At 45.1% G+C, this 18,013-nt stretch overlaps 1 protein-coding gene across 3 annotated transcripts in view; it reads right to left on the bottom strand.

Annotated features, from left to right (window-relative positions):
* The window catches only part of HDGFL2 (HDGF like 2), a 742,998-nt gene that overhangs the window by 159,563 nt on the left and 565,422 nt on the right, over positions 1-18,013 (bottom strand). For all 3 annotated transcript variants that reach the window (XR_005742112.1, XM_040322524.1, XM_040322523.1), the window contains exon 13: positions 1,271-1,372. Coding sequence is in view for 2 of the 3 variants with exons in the window: in XM_040322524.1 (XP_040178458.1) it covers positions 1,271-1,372 (102 nt within the window). In the remaining variant the exon portion in view is untranslated. The remainder of the gene's footprint in view (positions 1-1,270; positions 1,373-18,013) is intronic.

Here is an 18,013-nt window from a genome sequence, read left to right as displayed (position 1 = left end):
GAATAATACGTATCGGCCTAAACTGAGAAATGTAAAAAATAAAAAAATGGGATATTTATTATAGCAAAAAGTAAAAAAGTGTTTTTTTTTTTCAAAATTTACGCTACTTTTTTGTTTATAGCCCAAAAAATAAAAACCGCACAGGCGATCAAATACCACCAAAAGAAAGCTCCATTTGTGGGAAAAAAAGGACGTCAATTTTGTTTGGGAGCCACATTGCACGACCGCGCAATTGTCAGTTAAAGCGATGCAGTGCCGGAAGCTGAAATTTTGCCTGGGCAGAAAGGGGGTATATGTGCACAGTAAGCAAGTGGTTAAAAAAAACTTGACCCTTTCCAAATACGCAGCCGCTGAAAAAAAGCATAGATGTGAACGTGTCCCATAGGAAATCATGTTAAATGAACTGTAGTGCATTTCTGCAAAAAACACATAGGTGCGAACCAGGCCTAAGATGTTTAGTAACATAATGGGGTTACAACAACTAAAATTAGCCCTTTATAGTAAAAAAAAAAAAAGAGTAAATCGATACTGTAAGGGTTTCATTTTCTTACTGTGGAACAGCGAAAGTAATATTTACAGTAGCGATTTGCTCTTTTTGTACTATAAAGGGCTAATTTTAGTTTTTCTTCATTATGTTACTGGCCGATTAATCGATTATGAAAATGGTAATCAATTTCATAATTGATTCATTGTCGATCAATTAGTTGTTTTGGCCCTAAACACCAAGTTCACTATATGGATCCCTTATGTATTTGTACAGTACATGCTGGTCATATCCTCCTTAATCTCTTCTTAAGAGAGAATAAAATCAGGTTACTCTAATCTTTCCTCATATCTGAGCTCCTCATTGCCTCTTATCAGTTTTGTTGCCCTTCTCTGCACTCTCTCCAGTTCCTCAATATCCTTTTTGAGAACTGGTGCCTAAAACTGAACTGCAAATTCCTAATGAGGTGTTACAAATAATTTGAACAGGTGCAAAATTATGTCTCTATACAGGTACTCTGTGCATATGTTTGACATGTGCGGAAAGCTAGGTGTCCATATTCTACTCTTTTAAAATTCAGAAAGGTAGGGTTTACCAGAAAAAAAAAAATCCACAAAAAGGTAATGTGGCATCTTGGGGGATAACATTAACTATAACACATGGCAACCAACAACTGAGCTTTTAGTATCATTATTGTAGTTGTTAACAGCTGAGTAAGATATACAATGGAACAGTAAGTTTAAAACACAAATAAGTAATGAGAAATATCAAAATAATGCTGCTCACCTTCTTAAGTGTTGTCACAAGATCAGTATTCTTTTGCAGAATATTGGAAGTCACCTGAAGGCTACCAAGCTTCTCCAGAGCACCCAAACATCTGTTAACATCCTATGCAAAAACAGAAAAGGACAAAAACAGGATTCACAAATTAGCCACTTGCTGTCCAGGACAATTTTTAAATCAATAGATTTTTATTAAGGATTTTACATAACATATAAAGAGAACAGTAAAGAAATCAATTAACTTGGACATAGACTGCTGTATGGCATATGCAATATATAGATTGTTCAAATACAAAGTTTACATAGTAGAGACAAGTAATCCTTAGTGGTGAATATAATAACTTGCTAACCATAGGGCTGGGAGCGCCGCATCTCCACCCAGACACTGAAAAGTTATGAATAACAATATCAGCCTATCAGATGGTGTCTATTGTTAGTCTAAGTAAAGGGTAGAGTAAAATTCAAAAGTGTATAGCAGAATAATGTAAAATAAAATAATATAAAATAGAATAAAATAGTCATATTACTTCCCTTTGGGTAATATTTTGTATAAAATTCTGTGTAATATTTCACAAATTTTTCCCATGTTTTAGTGGCTTTACAATGATTATTTTGGGTTGAGGCACACAACATCTCGTATGTTGCATGAATATTCGTTGTAGTTATTACTTCTTGAAGCGACAGAGTCATGTGGTCCCTTCAATGACGCATTATTGTTAACCTTGCGCTCTATAAAATATGGATCGCTATAGTTATCACTTCCGGTGGAATTAATTCTATGTCTAATGACAAAAGTGCAGTCCCTGGTGACAAAGGTAATTTAATATTCAATACTTGCGTGATCACACCATACACTCTCGTCCAGAAGGTGGCTATATTAGGGCAAAACCAGAGTATATGGTACAAAGTTCCCACAGCACCTCCACCAAGTATTAGGAATTTGGCCTCGTACACACGGGCAAGAATCTTTGGCCTCGTACACATACACACACCACAGTGCTATGCAAACCAAAGTGCTAGTGTGCTTGTGCAAACACTGCTAAATATAGAAAATGTGCACACATAACCTGAAATCCCTATTACATTGAGGTGCATATGTTATCCCTTTACATATAAAATTGTGCAATGTAATGTCCTTATAGGAAATAGACAAATCCTTATTGCCAAGTGCTGAGTGATTTTAGAAGTGCTTTGTGCTCTTATGTTCCGTGATCACTGCAATCGGTGCTCTTATACGGCCCGCACTCACCTTTTTCACCCCTTCTTAGGGTCTGGTGCCTTCACAGTATAGGCCACTGTGTAGCCCTTTGGCCATTACTCGTACCCCTGCGCTGATGTCGTTAATCCAGCAATAACCCATGCATATGAGAGAAAAGGAGCCCCAAATAGTGTATTATCGTTTTTATGCTGTGTTCGACCGGTTTCCTCAGGGTAACTTAAATGCAGAACGCACTGTTCCAGCATAACATTGCACCTGCAACTTCTGTATCTGGGACGCAGAGAAAGGCTCCTCTGATATCCCTGATCCAAGACTCCTCTGCAGGTGAAGCATCATCCTCAGATTTTTCTGAAAGGAGGTCTACCACAGAAGGAGATCTGTCTCACTTTTTGTCCTGTTTGAGGACTTAGCGTTTAACATAGTGATTTTTCCTTCTAAATTGTCTAGGGCTACTGCTAAAGTATCTTCAGTGACATACGCAGGCCCAGGCCTCACCAGGGAAGTCACTATTCCTGATGGTGGCAATGGCTCATCCTGTACAGGTGCGTCAAACAATACCGGTGAGGTAGGTACCGAGCCAGCATTGCTAGAGCCTTCTGCCTCAAGCAGCGATGCTTTTTTGTTCTTTGCCCTGGTCATATTGCTTAAGCAAAGCCAAGGTACTCCAAAGCATATATTACTGTGCTCAGTTTAGCAATCTACATAAAGTATATAACTTCAAACACACAGTTTTAATGCACAAGTGAGTGTATCTCTTGGTAGTGCACCAGCCCAACCACATGGAGTCTTACGTGTTCCCTGTAATGCTAGTGAGCCTGTTGGTATCCGTAGTCTTTTATGGCTATTTGTTGGCACCATTTTTTCGCGCCCGTGTGCGCTCGCGAACGCCCCGCTGATAAAGCGTGCCACCGTGCGCGCAACCTGGGCAATGACTGCGATCGCAGGGGTGAGTTAAACTGCCTCCTTATGGCTGTACCTCTTTTGTATTCTAGGTACTAACCTGCCATCTCATATGTCCAGAACTCCCCAGTGCTATGAGAGGAGGAGGAGGGTGACACTGAAGCCGGGCTCTGCAGCAGAGGAATAGTGTGTTTGTCCAGAGGACTGACACTACACAGCGTGTAGTGACTGACCTCTTACCTTATCCACGCCACAGGTTTTTCTGCGGATATCAGACAGAACCAATATTCACCCATCACGGCGGACTTTGTGTGCCAACCTTCAGGGATACGGGTTCCTATTTAAAGGATACCTTTCCCCTGGGCCTTGGAAAAGACTCTTACCAGGACTTTTGGTGAAGTAGCGAAAGTGCTGGATCCCAGAGCCCAGTCTTCCGCAGAGAGACATTACAGGCAATGCCTCGTGCATGAGGCACGGATCCCATCCAGTTTTGGCTTAATCTTAAGGCGTCTTGGATGGGTCCGAAAGCATAGCTCCTTTTACCCCCCAGAGGGTCTCTTTGGTAGAGCTTTCCTTTTAGCATCCTATCGTGTCCAACACCTTTAAACACTTGCGAAAAAACTGAGGTACTTCCCTGATGGGAGGGGTTATATGGAGGGGAACTGTCTGATTGGTTGTGCCAGTGTCCAATCACCGCTGGTGACCCTTAACCCATTATGTAATGGCTCTGTGTCCCGTGATGCACAATAAAGAAAATATATTTAAAAAACAGACAAATCTGAACAAATAATCTGTCAGAGCAAAAATGCGCTCATAACAACAACCCCAACTTGATAAAAAAGGGGGAGGCTTCTGAACTTAAAAAAATTCAGATCTCCAAATCTGCGACAAAAAAAAAAAAAAACATATCGGCAAAGAATATAGTTCTCATGCATAGTGAGGGAGGGGGCATCAACTATTATTAATAAAACAGTTAATGTGCCACAATCAAGTCACCAGGTACATGAGACCCCAATTTAAAAAATCCAATTAGTTTCCGCTCTGGAAATGTCTCGCTTCCCATTGCTCCCACGCCAGTGAGGCACATATTTTTCACTGGCAACAAAGGTGGTACACCTAGGGTCCCGATTATGCTTTAAATCATAATGTTTTGAGACATTATGCTTATCAAAATCTGTGCAAATGTTTATGTATACCCCGATTTGAATATGCAACATTCGTATGGTATGCCCTACCTATTCAAGAATGCAGGGTCACCTAAGAAGATAAACCACGCATTTTGTCTTGCATGTAATGAATGTCTTTATGGGGTAAGTGACCGCTGTGCAAGCTGAGGTAAATTCAGTGATCTTCCTACCCCGGTGAGTGTTAATCTTGCAAGCATGACATTTACCACATAGGTAGTACCCTTTCAAGTTACCAAAAAAAGTGGGTCTGGTAGGGGGATCAGGAACATTTGGTGCCATTGTTTTCCTCAAGCTAGAGGCACCCCTAAAAACTAACACTGGGTCGTTCGGATAAGAGAGGACCCAAGACTCAATCGTTCTTAATAAATCGGACAGTGCTTTATAATAATCCTTTTAATCGCCCAGTGCTGACTGGAGAATGTGATAAAGAAAGCCAAAACATAATCCTATGTTTCGGCACCTTGTACTACTCTATTTCAACAGTTCCGGACGATCCCTATTACTGACCTCTATTATGAGGGAGTCTAGGGCCTTACTGTCCTATCCTTTAGCTATGAACCTTGTTTTTTTAAACTGCAGCCTTCTTAAAAGGGGTTGTAAAGGTACATTTGTTTTCCTAAATAGCTTCCTTTACCTTAGTGCAGTCCTCCTTCACTTACCTCATCCTTCAATTTCGCTTTTTTTTCCCCACATCAGACTCAACCAATAAAACCCAAAAACAAAGGGCCGCGAGACACTCTCACGGTTACTCCGCCCATCGCGTCTCCTCTATGGCTTCGCATTACTTTTGGTTTATCCTATTTTTTTTGTTTTTATATATTATATTCTATATTTCTTTTCTTCCTTGTATATAACAAAAAAAGTCTCTCATAAATGAATAAACAGTTTTAATTATTACCATCATTACGACGAGGAGATCCCGCCCCTAAGGTGCTATTCTTCTTTCTTCCATTTATTCCCCCCTAATTCTAACCCTCCCTTCTCCACCCCCCCACCACCCTTCTGTTCAGTCAGTCACCGTTTAGATTTAACTTCTTTATTTGCAACTTTGTCTGACTTGTCTGTTTCTATCATAGCCTGTACAAATTTTTCTGATGTTTTAAAAGCTCTCCAATTCTCCCAAATTGTTCTACATCTAGCCTCTCCTCTGAGTTCTCCTCTCCCTAAATATTCAATTTCTGCTATATAATCAACTCGGTGTATCCACTCTTTTATGGATGGCCTCTGTGGGTGTAGCCAGTTTTTTGGAATTAGGCACTTCGGTGTATTCATCAACACTGGAACCAAAGTCAATCCATACAGTTTTTTTGTATGGTTCCGTGGCAGTTTGTTGTCTTGGTTCCGTGGAACAAACAGGTCAAGGGATTTCGTAGGATCTTTTCACCTGTTATTTCCTCTATATATTCTAGTACTTCTTCCCAGTACTCTTGTATTCTCAGGCAGTCCCACCATACATGCATTGTCGTTCCTACTTGATTACATTCCCACCAGCACAACGCAGAGTTATTTGGGTGTATTTTATTAATTCTCTCAGGGGTCAAGTGCCAGTGTACCATACATTTATAGTTTGTCTCAATTGTAGTGATGTCAGTAGCAAAGTTGAATACTGCGCCTATCATTTGTGAGTCCTCTAGTTTTCCCAATATCTTGTCCCCACTTTTCTACACATGTCAATGTTCCCTGCGTCTCTAAGTCCGTTAATATCCCGTATAATAATGCTATTCCATGTTTTAAAGGTTTTCCAATGGAGCATAGCTTTTCTATTGAGTTTAATGTTTTGTCGTCTCTTATCGGCTGTGGTAAAGTGCTCACAAAGTGCTTTAATTGAAAGTACTCCCATTCACTGAAATGTTGAACTTCTTCTTGTGTTTGAAGATCTTTTCTTGATCTTATTTTTCCGTGTGTAACTAATTCCCCTATTTTTTTAGTGCCCAAATGCTTTCAAATTCGTGTCTTGCCTGGTGGAAAAAAAATTGTGCCTGCTACTGGGATTAATGGGGAGTCATATTCCCATTTTTCCCGCCTATATGTGTCCCATATTTTAAATACATTCTTCGTTATACTATGTGTGTCCGTGCCCATTTTTCTAACTTTAGGTGGTATCCAAACATTCTTTTTTAATTGTGTCAAACTTATTGTGTCTTCCATCTGTACCCACTTCTTTTTAGTGTATATTTTTGTCCATTTTGCTAACCTTGCTAAAATTACAGCGTAGTAATATCTTTTTATATCTGGGAGCGCCAACCCCCCATTTTTTTTTTACGACTTAAAATAGTATAATGCACGCCTTATGGGCTTCCCATATTGTCGCGGAGCTTACAGTGGGTGACTGTGATATTGTGTTTTTAGCACGACAGCATCGCGCTGATTCTCGGCGACATGGTGCCGATATCTCGCACTCGCTGGAATAGACAAAGCACATTCCAACGTGCGCGTCATAGAAGCGATGGGGATCCGACTTGGATTCCCGCCAATTCTAGCGTCGGCATTTGGTACGCATTCCTGAGAGGGAGAACTCCATGCCAAATTTTAAATAAAAAAACGGCATGGGTTCCCCCCCCCCCAGGAGCATACCAGGCCCTTGGGTCTGGTATGGGTAGTAGGGAGACCCCCCTACGCCGAAAAACCAACGTAGGGGGTCCCCCTACAATCCATACCAGACCCGTACCCAAAGCACGCTACCCGACCGGCCAGGAAGGGAGTGGGGACGAGCGAGCGCCCCCCTCCTGAGCCGTACCAGGCTACATGCCCTCAACATGGGGGGGTCGGGTGCTCTGGGTCAGGGGGGCGCACTGCGGGCCCCCCCCCACCCCAGAGCACCCTGTCCCCATGTTGATGAGGACAGGGCCCAATCACGACAACCCTGGACGTTGGTTGTCGGGGTATGCGGGCGGGAGGCTTATCGGAATCTGAGAGCCCCCTTTAATAAGGGGGCCCCCAGATACCGGCCCCCCACCCTAAGTGAATGAGTATGGGGTACATCGTACCCCTACCCATTCACCTGCAAAGTGGTATAAACACAAACAAACACAGGGTATTAAAATATTTTATTAGTCTGCTCCGGAGGCTCCCCCTGTCTTCTTTAGCTCTTTCAGCAGGGGGGGCTTCTTCTTCCGCTCTCCGGGGGGGTCTTCTCCTGCTCTCCGGGGGGGACTTCTCCGCTCTCCGGGGGGGTCTTCTCCGCCGCTCTCCGCTCTTGACTCGGCGCACCCCGGTTCTTCCTCCCGCTGTCCGGTGCCTTCTCCTTCAGGGCTGGCCGCCGCTAGTATAGCGGCGGCCAGTCCGCTGTTCTGTGACGTCGTCTTCTCTTCTTCTGCCTTCTCCCGATGTTGACCCGTCGCCTCTTCTCGCTGCAATGACGGGTGCGCGGCTTGCATCGGACTTATATAGGCCTCATACTACACATGGGCATTTATTAAAAAAAACATTTGCTGATAAAGGCTACCCAGAAGCATTGGTGGAAGGTGCCTTTAAAAAATATCTTCAGACAGATGTTGACAAAACTACAGTAAAAAAGTCTGATAATCTCCTCCAGCCTGTTAGGTTCACCACCCAGTTCCACAGCCAGTTTCGCAGAATGGAGCAGGTCCTTCGTAAGCACTGGCCTATCTTAATAGAAGATCAATATCTGAAGTCCAATATCTCTGACCGTCCATTGGTCAGCTATCGACGGGCTAGGAACACAAAAACTCTTATAGCACCGAGTCAAATTAAGAATACCAAACCACAAGCTAGTGCCTCCCTTACTTTTTTCCATATTAAGGGTATGTATCAATGCAGAAAACCACGGTGCCTTACTTGTAAATTTGTCAATCATAGACAAAAACATTTCACTTGTAAGGGCAAACAATATGTCATACCTGAGTTTTTCACTTGTGGATCCGATTATGTTGTATATTGCCTCACATGCCCTTGTGGGCTCTTTTATGTATGGCGCACTATACGTGCTCTTCGAAAAAGGTTCGGCGAGCATAGAAATACTGTGGAACAGGGACTAGAGAAGTATAGTGTAGCTCGCCATTTTAAAGAACATCACGATCAGTCCACAGATGGGCTCCGTGTATGGGTCTTAGAGGCCATTTCCAGACATCTCCCCTCAGCGGAACGCTATAAGTGCTTGTGCGAGAGGGAGAATTACTGGATATTTACCCTCGATAGTCTCTCGCCTGGTGGTCTTAATGAGGGAATAGAAATTTATATTCTATTATAACGTGTACCTATACTTTGGCATTTCATCTATAGTGATAGATCTTTTACATATACATTTTACATAATCTATTTATACATTTTTACACGTACGTACGTGTACTCATATATATATATATATATATAATATGTGATAGTACAGTTCCCTGTCCTGGTAATGGTCGCCCAGGACTCTCAAAAAATAGGCAGGAATCTCCAATCCTGGGACCGGGTTTTGGAAACAGCCAGGAGTCTGGCTGGTTGATTGAGCAGGTGGGTCCTGGGCTTATAGTAGAATCAAGACCAGTGTTCTGGACTCCACCCTCCCGAGGAGTCCAGGCAAGCAAGGGAGAAGTATGCATGTCTGCATGGTATAGACAGAGGACCCAGAGCTGTGGGCTGAGCAGCACAGAAGCTGAGAGAAGGTACAGTGATTTGTACAGGTACTTTGGTACGTGGCCAAGGGGGCTGAAGTGTAAGCCTAGGGGGCTGTATTTCTGAAGAGAGCCAGGTGGCTTGGCATTTTCGTGGGAAATTATGGATGTTTTTCTTTCTTTTAATAAAAGTGGGTCAACAAACCCTTAAAAAGCACAACTGGCGTGGACTCTGCTGATCACTGGTATGCTCTACCCAGATGCCAAATAACCCCAACATTACAATTGGTGCTCGAATGCGGGCATGGACTGAAGATCCTTGCAAATACCAGTGAGCTATTGCCAGAAACTGCATAATCTGTGTGTGTGCAGGTGAGGAGAACCTGCAAGAGAAAGGTGACTAGCCTTAAAGAGACAGTGCTCTAATTTGTTGCAGAACTGTGCAAATTTTTTTTGGGAGTGATTGTGAGTATGGGGCGATCAAGACGCCAAAAAGGAGCAAGGATGGCTGAGATGATAGATAGAGCTCTGAGGCTGGAGGGGTTGTTACCGCCTGATCGAACCCCATACATACCCGAACAGAGTTTTCCAAGGGAAAATAGGGCTGCTGTTGTCCCTAGCAACCCTGGTGCAATGAGTGCACAGACGGCTAATGTGGAGCGTCCACCAGCGTTTGAATCTGCAGTGGATTGGTGCAAGCGACACCTGGCAGGATTGGACCAAGCTAAAGTGGAAGCAAAGCCAACCTTTGATAAAAAGAGACATCTGCCAAATGTCCATGCCTGGGAGAGGGATGTTGTTGCCCCTGGCAACACTGCTGCAGTTAAACCAGCAGCTGTTGTGAAAATTGTGAAAGTGACAGCTTGAGACAGGGTCCAGCAGATGCAGTGCGGGAAACCCTGACAAGACAGCAAACCAAGTGCGCTGTTTGCGGTGCAGCGAGTGGGGGCATGCAGTCTCCAAGTGCCCTTTGTCCCTGGCTCCAATGCAAAGCTACCTAGCAAAACAAAGGTCTGCGAAGCCTATGTTATGTGCCAAAAGAGAGGCTGACCAAAAGCCAGGACGGAGAGTGGTTGCCCATAGCAACACAGAGGAGGCCAGTCGGGCTGTCTGTGGACCATGGGGTGTGCTTGCCAGCAAGGGTCGTGACAAGTGGCTTCCGGAGGAGCCAATACAGCATGTTGGAGAGAACCAGCAAAGCTCTGCAGGGAGAGTGCGATCTCCCATGACAACAAGAGTGGAAGTTGTGCCTGGAGAGAGGAGCTGCAGGAGAGATTTGCCTCAACGTCCCCACAAAGAGCCCTGTGCGTTCTTGCCAGCTGGGAATCATCAGGAGAGAAACGCACTGGAGAAAAGTCGTCCTGTTCCATGTCTGGAATGTGGCCAGCTGGGGCACGAAATGTTGTCTTGCCCTAGATTCTGGGGTGCACCTGGAGGTAATGATGTTGAGCCAGTTTCCTGTGAAAATATATTTGCCGTCACCCCTAGCAACAAGGAGGAGTTTTCTGTTGTGTCTGCAGGGGGTGCGATTTCATCCCGTGGCCACCAGGGGGAGTTGGCCAGTAAATGTGTGGCTGAGGACTGTTTAAGACAACGTACTCAAATGAAGATGGTGACCCCAACTACTGCGGTGGGTAAGACTGTCTTTAATGAAATGATGTCTGGGACTGCTGATTGCAGGTATAAAAGAACTGGTTACGAGACTGTCCATGATGATGTGAGAGTGACCCCAGTTAGTGGGGCCACTAAATGTGTGCTTGAAGATTACTTCTCCCTACAAAGTGGGAATGCAGGGGTTAAAGTCCAAACATAACCTGTATTGATGACTAAAAGTGTTGTGTCTAATGTCTGCCAGTCTCAAGTAGGCAGTGGGCTAGGACAGCCTGCAAAAACTAAAAATGCTATAAGTGTTATTGTTAATGAAAAGTTTGCTGCTGTTGGGAAAATCCCAGGTTCTTTCAGAGCAAAAGCTGTTGTCACAAATGGGCCGTTGCCTGTAGCAACTGATGGTAAGACCGCACAGTTGTCCCCAGAAATCTCCAGGAAACTTCATGTATTGAAATCGGAGGTTGCCATGGACAACTGGTATGTCACTCTGGTGGGACAGAGTGGAACTGTACCGTGTAATGGTAATGTGTTAGTGCAAGCTGCTAGTACTTAAAATGTGCAGGTAAATGGTGGGTTAAAACAACATGTGAAAAATGCAAAGGTGTGTGAGGCTTATGAAGCGCCGCCCGAGCAAGGTGGTGGTGGTTGTGGTGTATTGCAACCTGTCGTGCTAGAACATGTGTTACCGAAGTCTGCCATGATTTGTAATTTGGGTAATGAATCTGCAACTAAACCCATCTGTTCTAATGTGTGTCCTTGGGCGGATGGATCGGGGCTAAGGAGCGCCGATGAATGGAGCACAGCTACAACAGATTGGGATAGTTGGGGTAAAAATCTAATGTCCCTGATAGATGAGGCTTTCATGCATAAAAGTAAGGCGGACAAAGTTTCTGCTGTGCCAGCAGGAGGGATGGCAGAACAGCTTATACCTGAGGGCACGGTGGCTGCTTCAGGGGTTAACCCTCGTGAGAAATATGGACCACATAAGGGCGAGCACACAGCAGACACTTTGTCCGCAACCTACAAAAATGATGCTGACGTAGCGTGTCAAAGTGATGTTGTCAATGGTAATGTGAAGCAGTTCATTGGTGCTGAACCTGAGAAGTTGGATGTGAGTCAAGCACCTGGCAGCGCTCTGGTAGAGCACCAGGCTGTGGTCGTCTCCAGCTGGGAGAAGGTTTCATTAAACCTTGCAACCTCTCGCGTCTCAGCAAGTGAGTCTGTCTGCATTTCCAGTGTCAGGAAAGTCCCTAGGAAGGACTTCAATCTGAAGCCAAGGGTATGGTTTCTAACAAAAGTGTTAAAGGAGATGCTTAAACTTTGGGATGTACAGCCAGTCTATACTGGGGTGTCTCCACCACAGTCAGACAGTCTGGTACTGCGGAGTACCATTAGGTGGACCCCTGAGTGGCAGGTGGTACAGCACAAAGGAAGACAAGACAAAAATGGTTTATTTATGACTGTATTACTGGTGTTAAAAGTCGCCTCTAGGTATGCTGATGGGTTTCTTCCTGTACAAGAGGTTTATGGGAGAGGCTTTGGCGAAAAGAAAGTGTCTGAGGTTTCACCACCTAACAGCCAGGTAGAAGGCATTTCTGCTGCTATGGTTCAAGATAGTACTGGTCAGTTGTCGGTGAAGGGCGTGTATACTGTACCAGTGGTACTATCACATGAGATGGGAGGGCCAAATGTGGACCAGAAAGCAGCAGAAATCCTAACTGGGGCCCAACCGAAGGTGGTTAAAGAGACTGGGGTCCCCAGTCCAATGTTTGGTTTAGGTGACAAACGGATAAGAAGTGCAGTAAGAATTGTATGTGGATCAGACGAGAGCTTGTCTCTTCAGGTGGATAAAAATACAGATGGCATCAGAACAGGTCAAGTGGTAGGACAGCTGCCTGCAGAGAGGGTGAACCCCAGGGAGGTGACGTCCTCTGAGGTTCCCGTGGGTGATGGCAACCCTCTGTTATGTGTGCCCTCTGCAGACTCTGCCCTAGCAAATACTGAAAAAAAAGGCATTGGTGACTTTTGCAACATTGAGAGGTGTAAAGTTGGTTTGAATATGTATATCAATGATGAACCAAATAATTTGTTAAAGGTACATGACAGTGTGGTGTCCAAAGGTATTGGGAAACCTGGGAACCTGAAGCGTGGAGGCAGAAGGGTTGGTAGAAAGACCAGGGGTGACCTGTTTAAATTTCAAAAGAGGAAGTGCTTATGGAACCCCAAAAGAAGAGGGAGAAGGCCGAGTGTAGGGAAATATAGCTTGTTAAGATCCAGGGTGGGACGTACCTGGAAGCGCACCCGGAAAAAAGGTTGGGCCTATGTGTCTGACAGCCAGCACAGAGGTGTCCCAACCATGATGATGGGTGCTGGTGTTCCTCCCTCTGGATCGAAATAAAGGGGGGGGGGTATGTGATAGTACAGTTCCCTGTCCTGGTAATGGTCGCCCACGACTCTCAAATAGGCAGGAATCTCCAATCCTGGGACCGGGTTTTGGAAACAGCCAGGAGTCTGGCTGGTTGATTGAGCAGGTGGGTCCTGGGCTTATAGTAGAATCAAGACCAGTGTTCTGGACTCCACCCTCCCGAGGAGTCCAGGCAAGCAACTCTATACCATGTCTGCATGGTATAGACAGAGGACCCAGAGCTGTGGGCTGAGCAGCACAGAAGCTGAGAGAAGGTACAGTGATTTGTACAGGTACTTTGGTACGTGGCCAAGGGGGCTGAAGTGTAAGCCTAGGGGGCTGTATTTCTGAAGAGAGCCAGGTGGCTTGGCATTTTCGTTTGACCATTTCTTTATTGCTGTAGAAACTTGAAACCCCCTGCGTGGGAAATTCTGGATGGATGTTTTTCTTTCTTTTAATAAAAGTGGGTCAACAAACCCTTAAAAAGCACAACTGGCGTGGACTCTGCTGCTCACTGGTATGCTCTACCCAGTTGCTAAATAACCCCAACATTACAATATATAAATAGGTTTTGATGATGTCCAGACTGCATACTCCATATCAAATTCCTAACATGTATAGAGAAATGATTTTTATTTTCATTACATATGATTACTAGGTTCCTATGATGCCTATATTATCGATTAAACCATTGTCCCATTGTGTTTTTATATTTCCCTTCATATATTTTATGAAGTGCTATTTGCCACTTTTGGGTGGTCACAACTTAAGTACGAGTTTCTACTCAGGAATAACCCCAACTATTTAGATAATCTATATACATTATTCAATTTCACTCTTTGATATGTCCCTGTATTGGTTTTGTGTTGCTCGCATCAGTGTGACATCCATATATGCGTTCATGGCTCCGTCCATGCACGCATTGTATCAAGTGAAATTGTGTGTTTTAATCTGTGTATTCATATATGTTTTTATCCCCTATCACTGGCTTATGCTAACAATGTGTATTTTTAATTATCAATTAGGCTGGTTGTTTGCTCGTTTTACTTTTATTTTTCAAGCATGGGAAGTGGGTGGTATCATTGTTTTCCTCTCAAATGAATCAGCCAATAAGAATGACATGGGCTGGCTGACTAATGGCTATATTGCCCCTCACCAAAATGACCATTTCACTGCCTGACGAAGGGACACGAATGTCCCGAACGCGCGCATCCTCCCGCGCCCAGAAGTGACGTCAACTACGCAGCACACCCGGAAACCAGCTCCCTTCTCGTCTGTTATGAGAGCGTTCGGTCCCCCGCCGCCGCCTGTGGCAAGGAAGTAGCTGCGATCCAGTGAAAGTGATGACTGCCTCCACCCGGATGCCCGCGGATGACACCATTCATGCACCTATGCCTGATTTTACACCTGCTTTGTGAGTAGGTTCTTTATATGTTTTTGCACTTTTAAATAAATTACCTAATTGCTACGCTTAGAAGGTGCCGCTTGTTTCTCTTGTTGTACCACAGATTGCTTCTTCTGTCAGCTGGCAGCCATCAAGCAAAGCTTCTATTACTACAGTGTTTATGGACAATTGATATGGACTATAGCATATCCATTTAAACGCTTATCTGGACTCTTGTTATACCATTTTCCACCTTTCCCTACCTTTTTTCCCCAGGATCTACTATTCTACATAGGTATTCATAGGGAGTGCGCTCAATTATTTGTTTTTTGTGCCTAATGTAGCAACTCCTGTCACAACAGTCCGATAATAGTCCATAAGACTATTAATCAGGATAGGCAAAAAGACATCGCCGAGCCCCTGGGAGGAGTAATAGTCCCCATGGGCACAGAGATCATTTCGTGAGAGAAAAGAAAAATATATAAAAAAAGGGAGGGGGGGGGGGGAGAACCCTCCATCCAACTCCAAGTTGAAAGCCAAGTCCTGGTTAACATGCTGGGGGCACTGAGCGTCCCCTCCCTCTGTCAAGCAGGAATCAGGAGCTTGTCCCTTACAAATGTAATGGAGAAACGCAAAGGAATAAAAAAATAAAAGATAAAAGTAGAAAATAAATAAGAATAATATTCACAGGGCCTGGGTGGCGGGAGGACCTCCCACAGACCACCGGCATCCAAACCAGCACGTCTGTTTAAAGAAAAAAAAAAGGGGGGGGGAGGGACGATAAGCCGGGACAATCTATATGCATGCCGGCGATCTGCGAGACGCCATCAGAGACATAATCAACCGGTCTGTGATATTACACCATCTTAGTGCTTTCCACCATTATGGCAAGTAGGCCATCAGTGGCTAGTGTTTAGGCCCTATGAAAGGCATCCGCCTGTAAGTCTGGAGTAGAAATTAAGCAAGACACATATACATGCATATATCAGAAAATTTGCCCACTGGGTCAGGGCCACCGTCCAGATTCCCAAATGGCAGGAGAGGGAAAAACGTCTCCCACGCCAAGGGGGAAGCCACATCGGCCCACTCAGGTCCCCCCATGTACAAAAAAAAAAAGTATATACATAACAGGTGGACGGTGGGGGGGGGGAGAGGAGGGAAATAAAAAAAAAAAGGGGGGAAGGGGGGCATGGGAGAGGAGAAGGGGAGGAGGGGGGGGGAGTGGGGGGAGGAGGGGGGGAGAGAGTGGGGTAAGGAGGGAGAGGAGGAGAGGGGAAGGGGAGGTGGAGCGGGAGGGGGAGAGGAGGTGGGAAGCACCGTCTGTGTCACAATGGAGTCTTTAACTGGTGGCTGCAGACCGTTCCAGCACATATAATGGTGGTGCATTCACAAAAGTCCAAATGGTGCATCAGTTGCAATAAGGTGATATACAGTTCTCACCATGGGGTCCTGGAAATGCAGGCAGAAGTGATTGGCTATAGTGCGAAAGTACAGGTCTGTGGGACAACATTCAAGTGTTCAGTTGCAATCAAGAATTGGCATAACTCCCAGGGGCACTCGGCTAGTCATCACTGTTGGACATACACAGCCGGCAGGGCTAACAGGTAAATAAAGAACCGCTTCAGGAACAAAACATGGTTAAATGGAATCGTACGAACTCACAGGCGGGCTGGATTAGCAGGTGCGGTAGTCATCAGGCTTCTGGGTGGTCTCTACGAGGAGTGGCAGGATGATCCAGGCCGTGATGATCCAGCTCCCGATGGGGTGCATGGGCTCCGGGTGATGAAGGGCCCGATCTCCGTCACCTGGAACGCTGCCTCTGTGCCTTCCGGGAGGGATGGTGCGACACCTGGTGCCACGGCTCCGTCGGGAAGTGAAAGGAGCACCAATCCCGCAGGTCCACCATGGGGATATCGAGCTGCTCACAGAAATGCTGCAGGTCATCTGGCGAGCGCAAGAAAGCAGAGCGTCCCCTGGCGGAAGCCGCCAGACAAAAAACGGGAATTTCCAACGATATATTATACTGCGGGACCGTAGGAGTTCCAGCAGGGGTCGCAGGGCTCGTCTGTTTTGTAAGGCGATTTGGGAAAGGTCTTGGAAAAGTTTCACTTCAGTTCCATTGTGCATAATGCGACCCCTCTCCCTAGCTTTTATCAATATTTCTTCCTTCAGTGGGAAATTAACTATGCAGCAGATCACATCCCTTGGGGGTTCACCATCACGGGGAGGGGGCCTGAGTGCATGATGCAAACAAGGAGAGAGGCGCCTCTGGGTGCAATACTTTAAGACAGTTTAATTTTTAAAAAACACAAGTATTTGACCACCAAAATGTGAGTGGTTTTTAAAAGACATGTAGAAGTAATTCTCCAGAAGGAGAGGTAGGTGTCATCTGGTGGGTTTCTTCCTGGTATGGCGCTGTGGAGGGGATCAGTCCTTCTGCCGCAGATGGTATCCGGTGGTTTGCGGTGGATGGGGCGATCCTAAGCTGACACTGCATGCGCAGGTATACTGGAGGGCGACGGGAGATGACGTCACCAAAAAAGCGACGCGTTTCCGAATGCTGGCAGCGAATGATAGGGCTGCCGCATTCCTTTATCAAGCTAGTGACAGGGGAGGAGCTAGACTTTGTATAGTGAGGAAGTGGGAGGGGCAAGTCGGGAGCAGACTATAATAGGTTAAGAGCTAGGAACTGGGCGGAGAGATGTCGGGACGAGAAAAATAAAAAAAAACGGAAGTACAGATAAAGTGACATTAAAGCAAAAAAAGACGTATGGGCATGAAACAAAGAGTGTATGTGGTGAAAATGTGGATATGTTATAATGATGAGCTAGAGGGTGTGTGTAATGAGAAAAGAAAAAGGGGTAATATTAAGGATGGGATTGAGTGTTTAACTAAAGTGGGCACAAGAAAAACGGGGGGAGGGGGTAATTTAGAAAAAAAAAAGGGGGGGGATTTTGTTATACTGTAGAAAGGTAATAATGAAAATTAATTTAGATCAAAGGTATTCATATATATTTAATAAGTAATACGGAAGGGATATTTATAGGATTGTTTAAGGGGGGTTGAGGGGAAAATGGGAATGGGATTATGGTTTGAATGATAATGAAAGTGGATTTAATTAAAAGTATATACATACATGCTTCTCCTAATGGCAATCTATGTCCCACCTCCGTTTCAGTCCACTGTGTTGGTCTCGGGGTTTGACTTTATGGCCTTGCACTCTGATACACCGGCGGTCTGGCTGGGAGATTTTTAACAATGTACTTGACCCTTCCCTAGATAGAATGGTCAGGGACCAGGCCACACCTACGGAGTCGCGTCCCACTAGATTCGCAGGACTCCTCGCAGACTTCGGTCTCGTGGATGCATGGAGGTACGGCCACCCCACAGACAGGGCATATTCTTGCTTCTTGGCCTCACATTCTTCAATGTCCCGTATAGACCTAATATTAGTGTCCAAATCACTCCTCCCCAGAGTGAAGGGCA

Source organism: Rana temporaria, chromosome 1 (assembly GCF_905171775.1).
Source record: "Rana temporaria chromosome 1, aRanTem1.1, whole genome shotgun sequence".
NCBI lineage: Eukaryota > Metazoa > Chordata > Amphibia > Anura > Ranidae > Rana > Rana temporaria.
The sequence above is the reverse complement of the archived record's forward strand: the minus strand, read 5'-3'. Positions and strand labels throughout refer to the sequence as shown.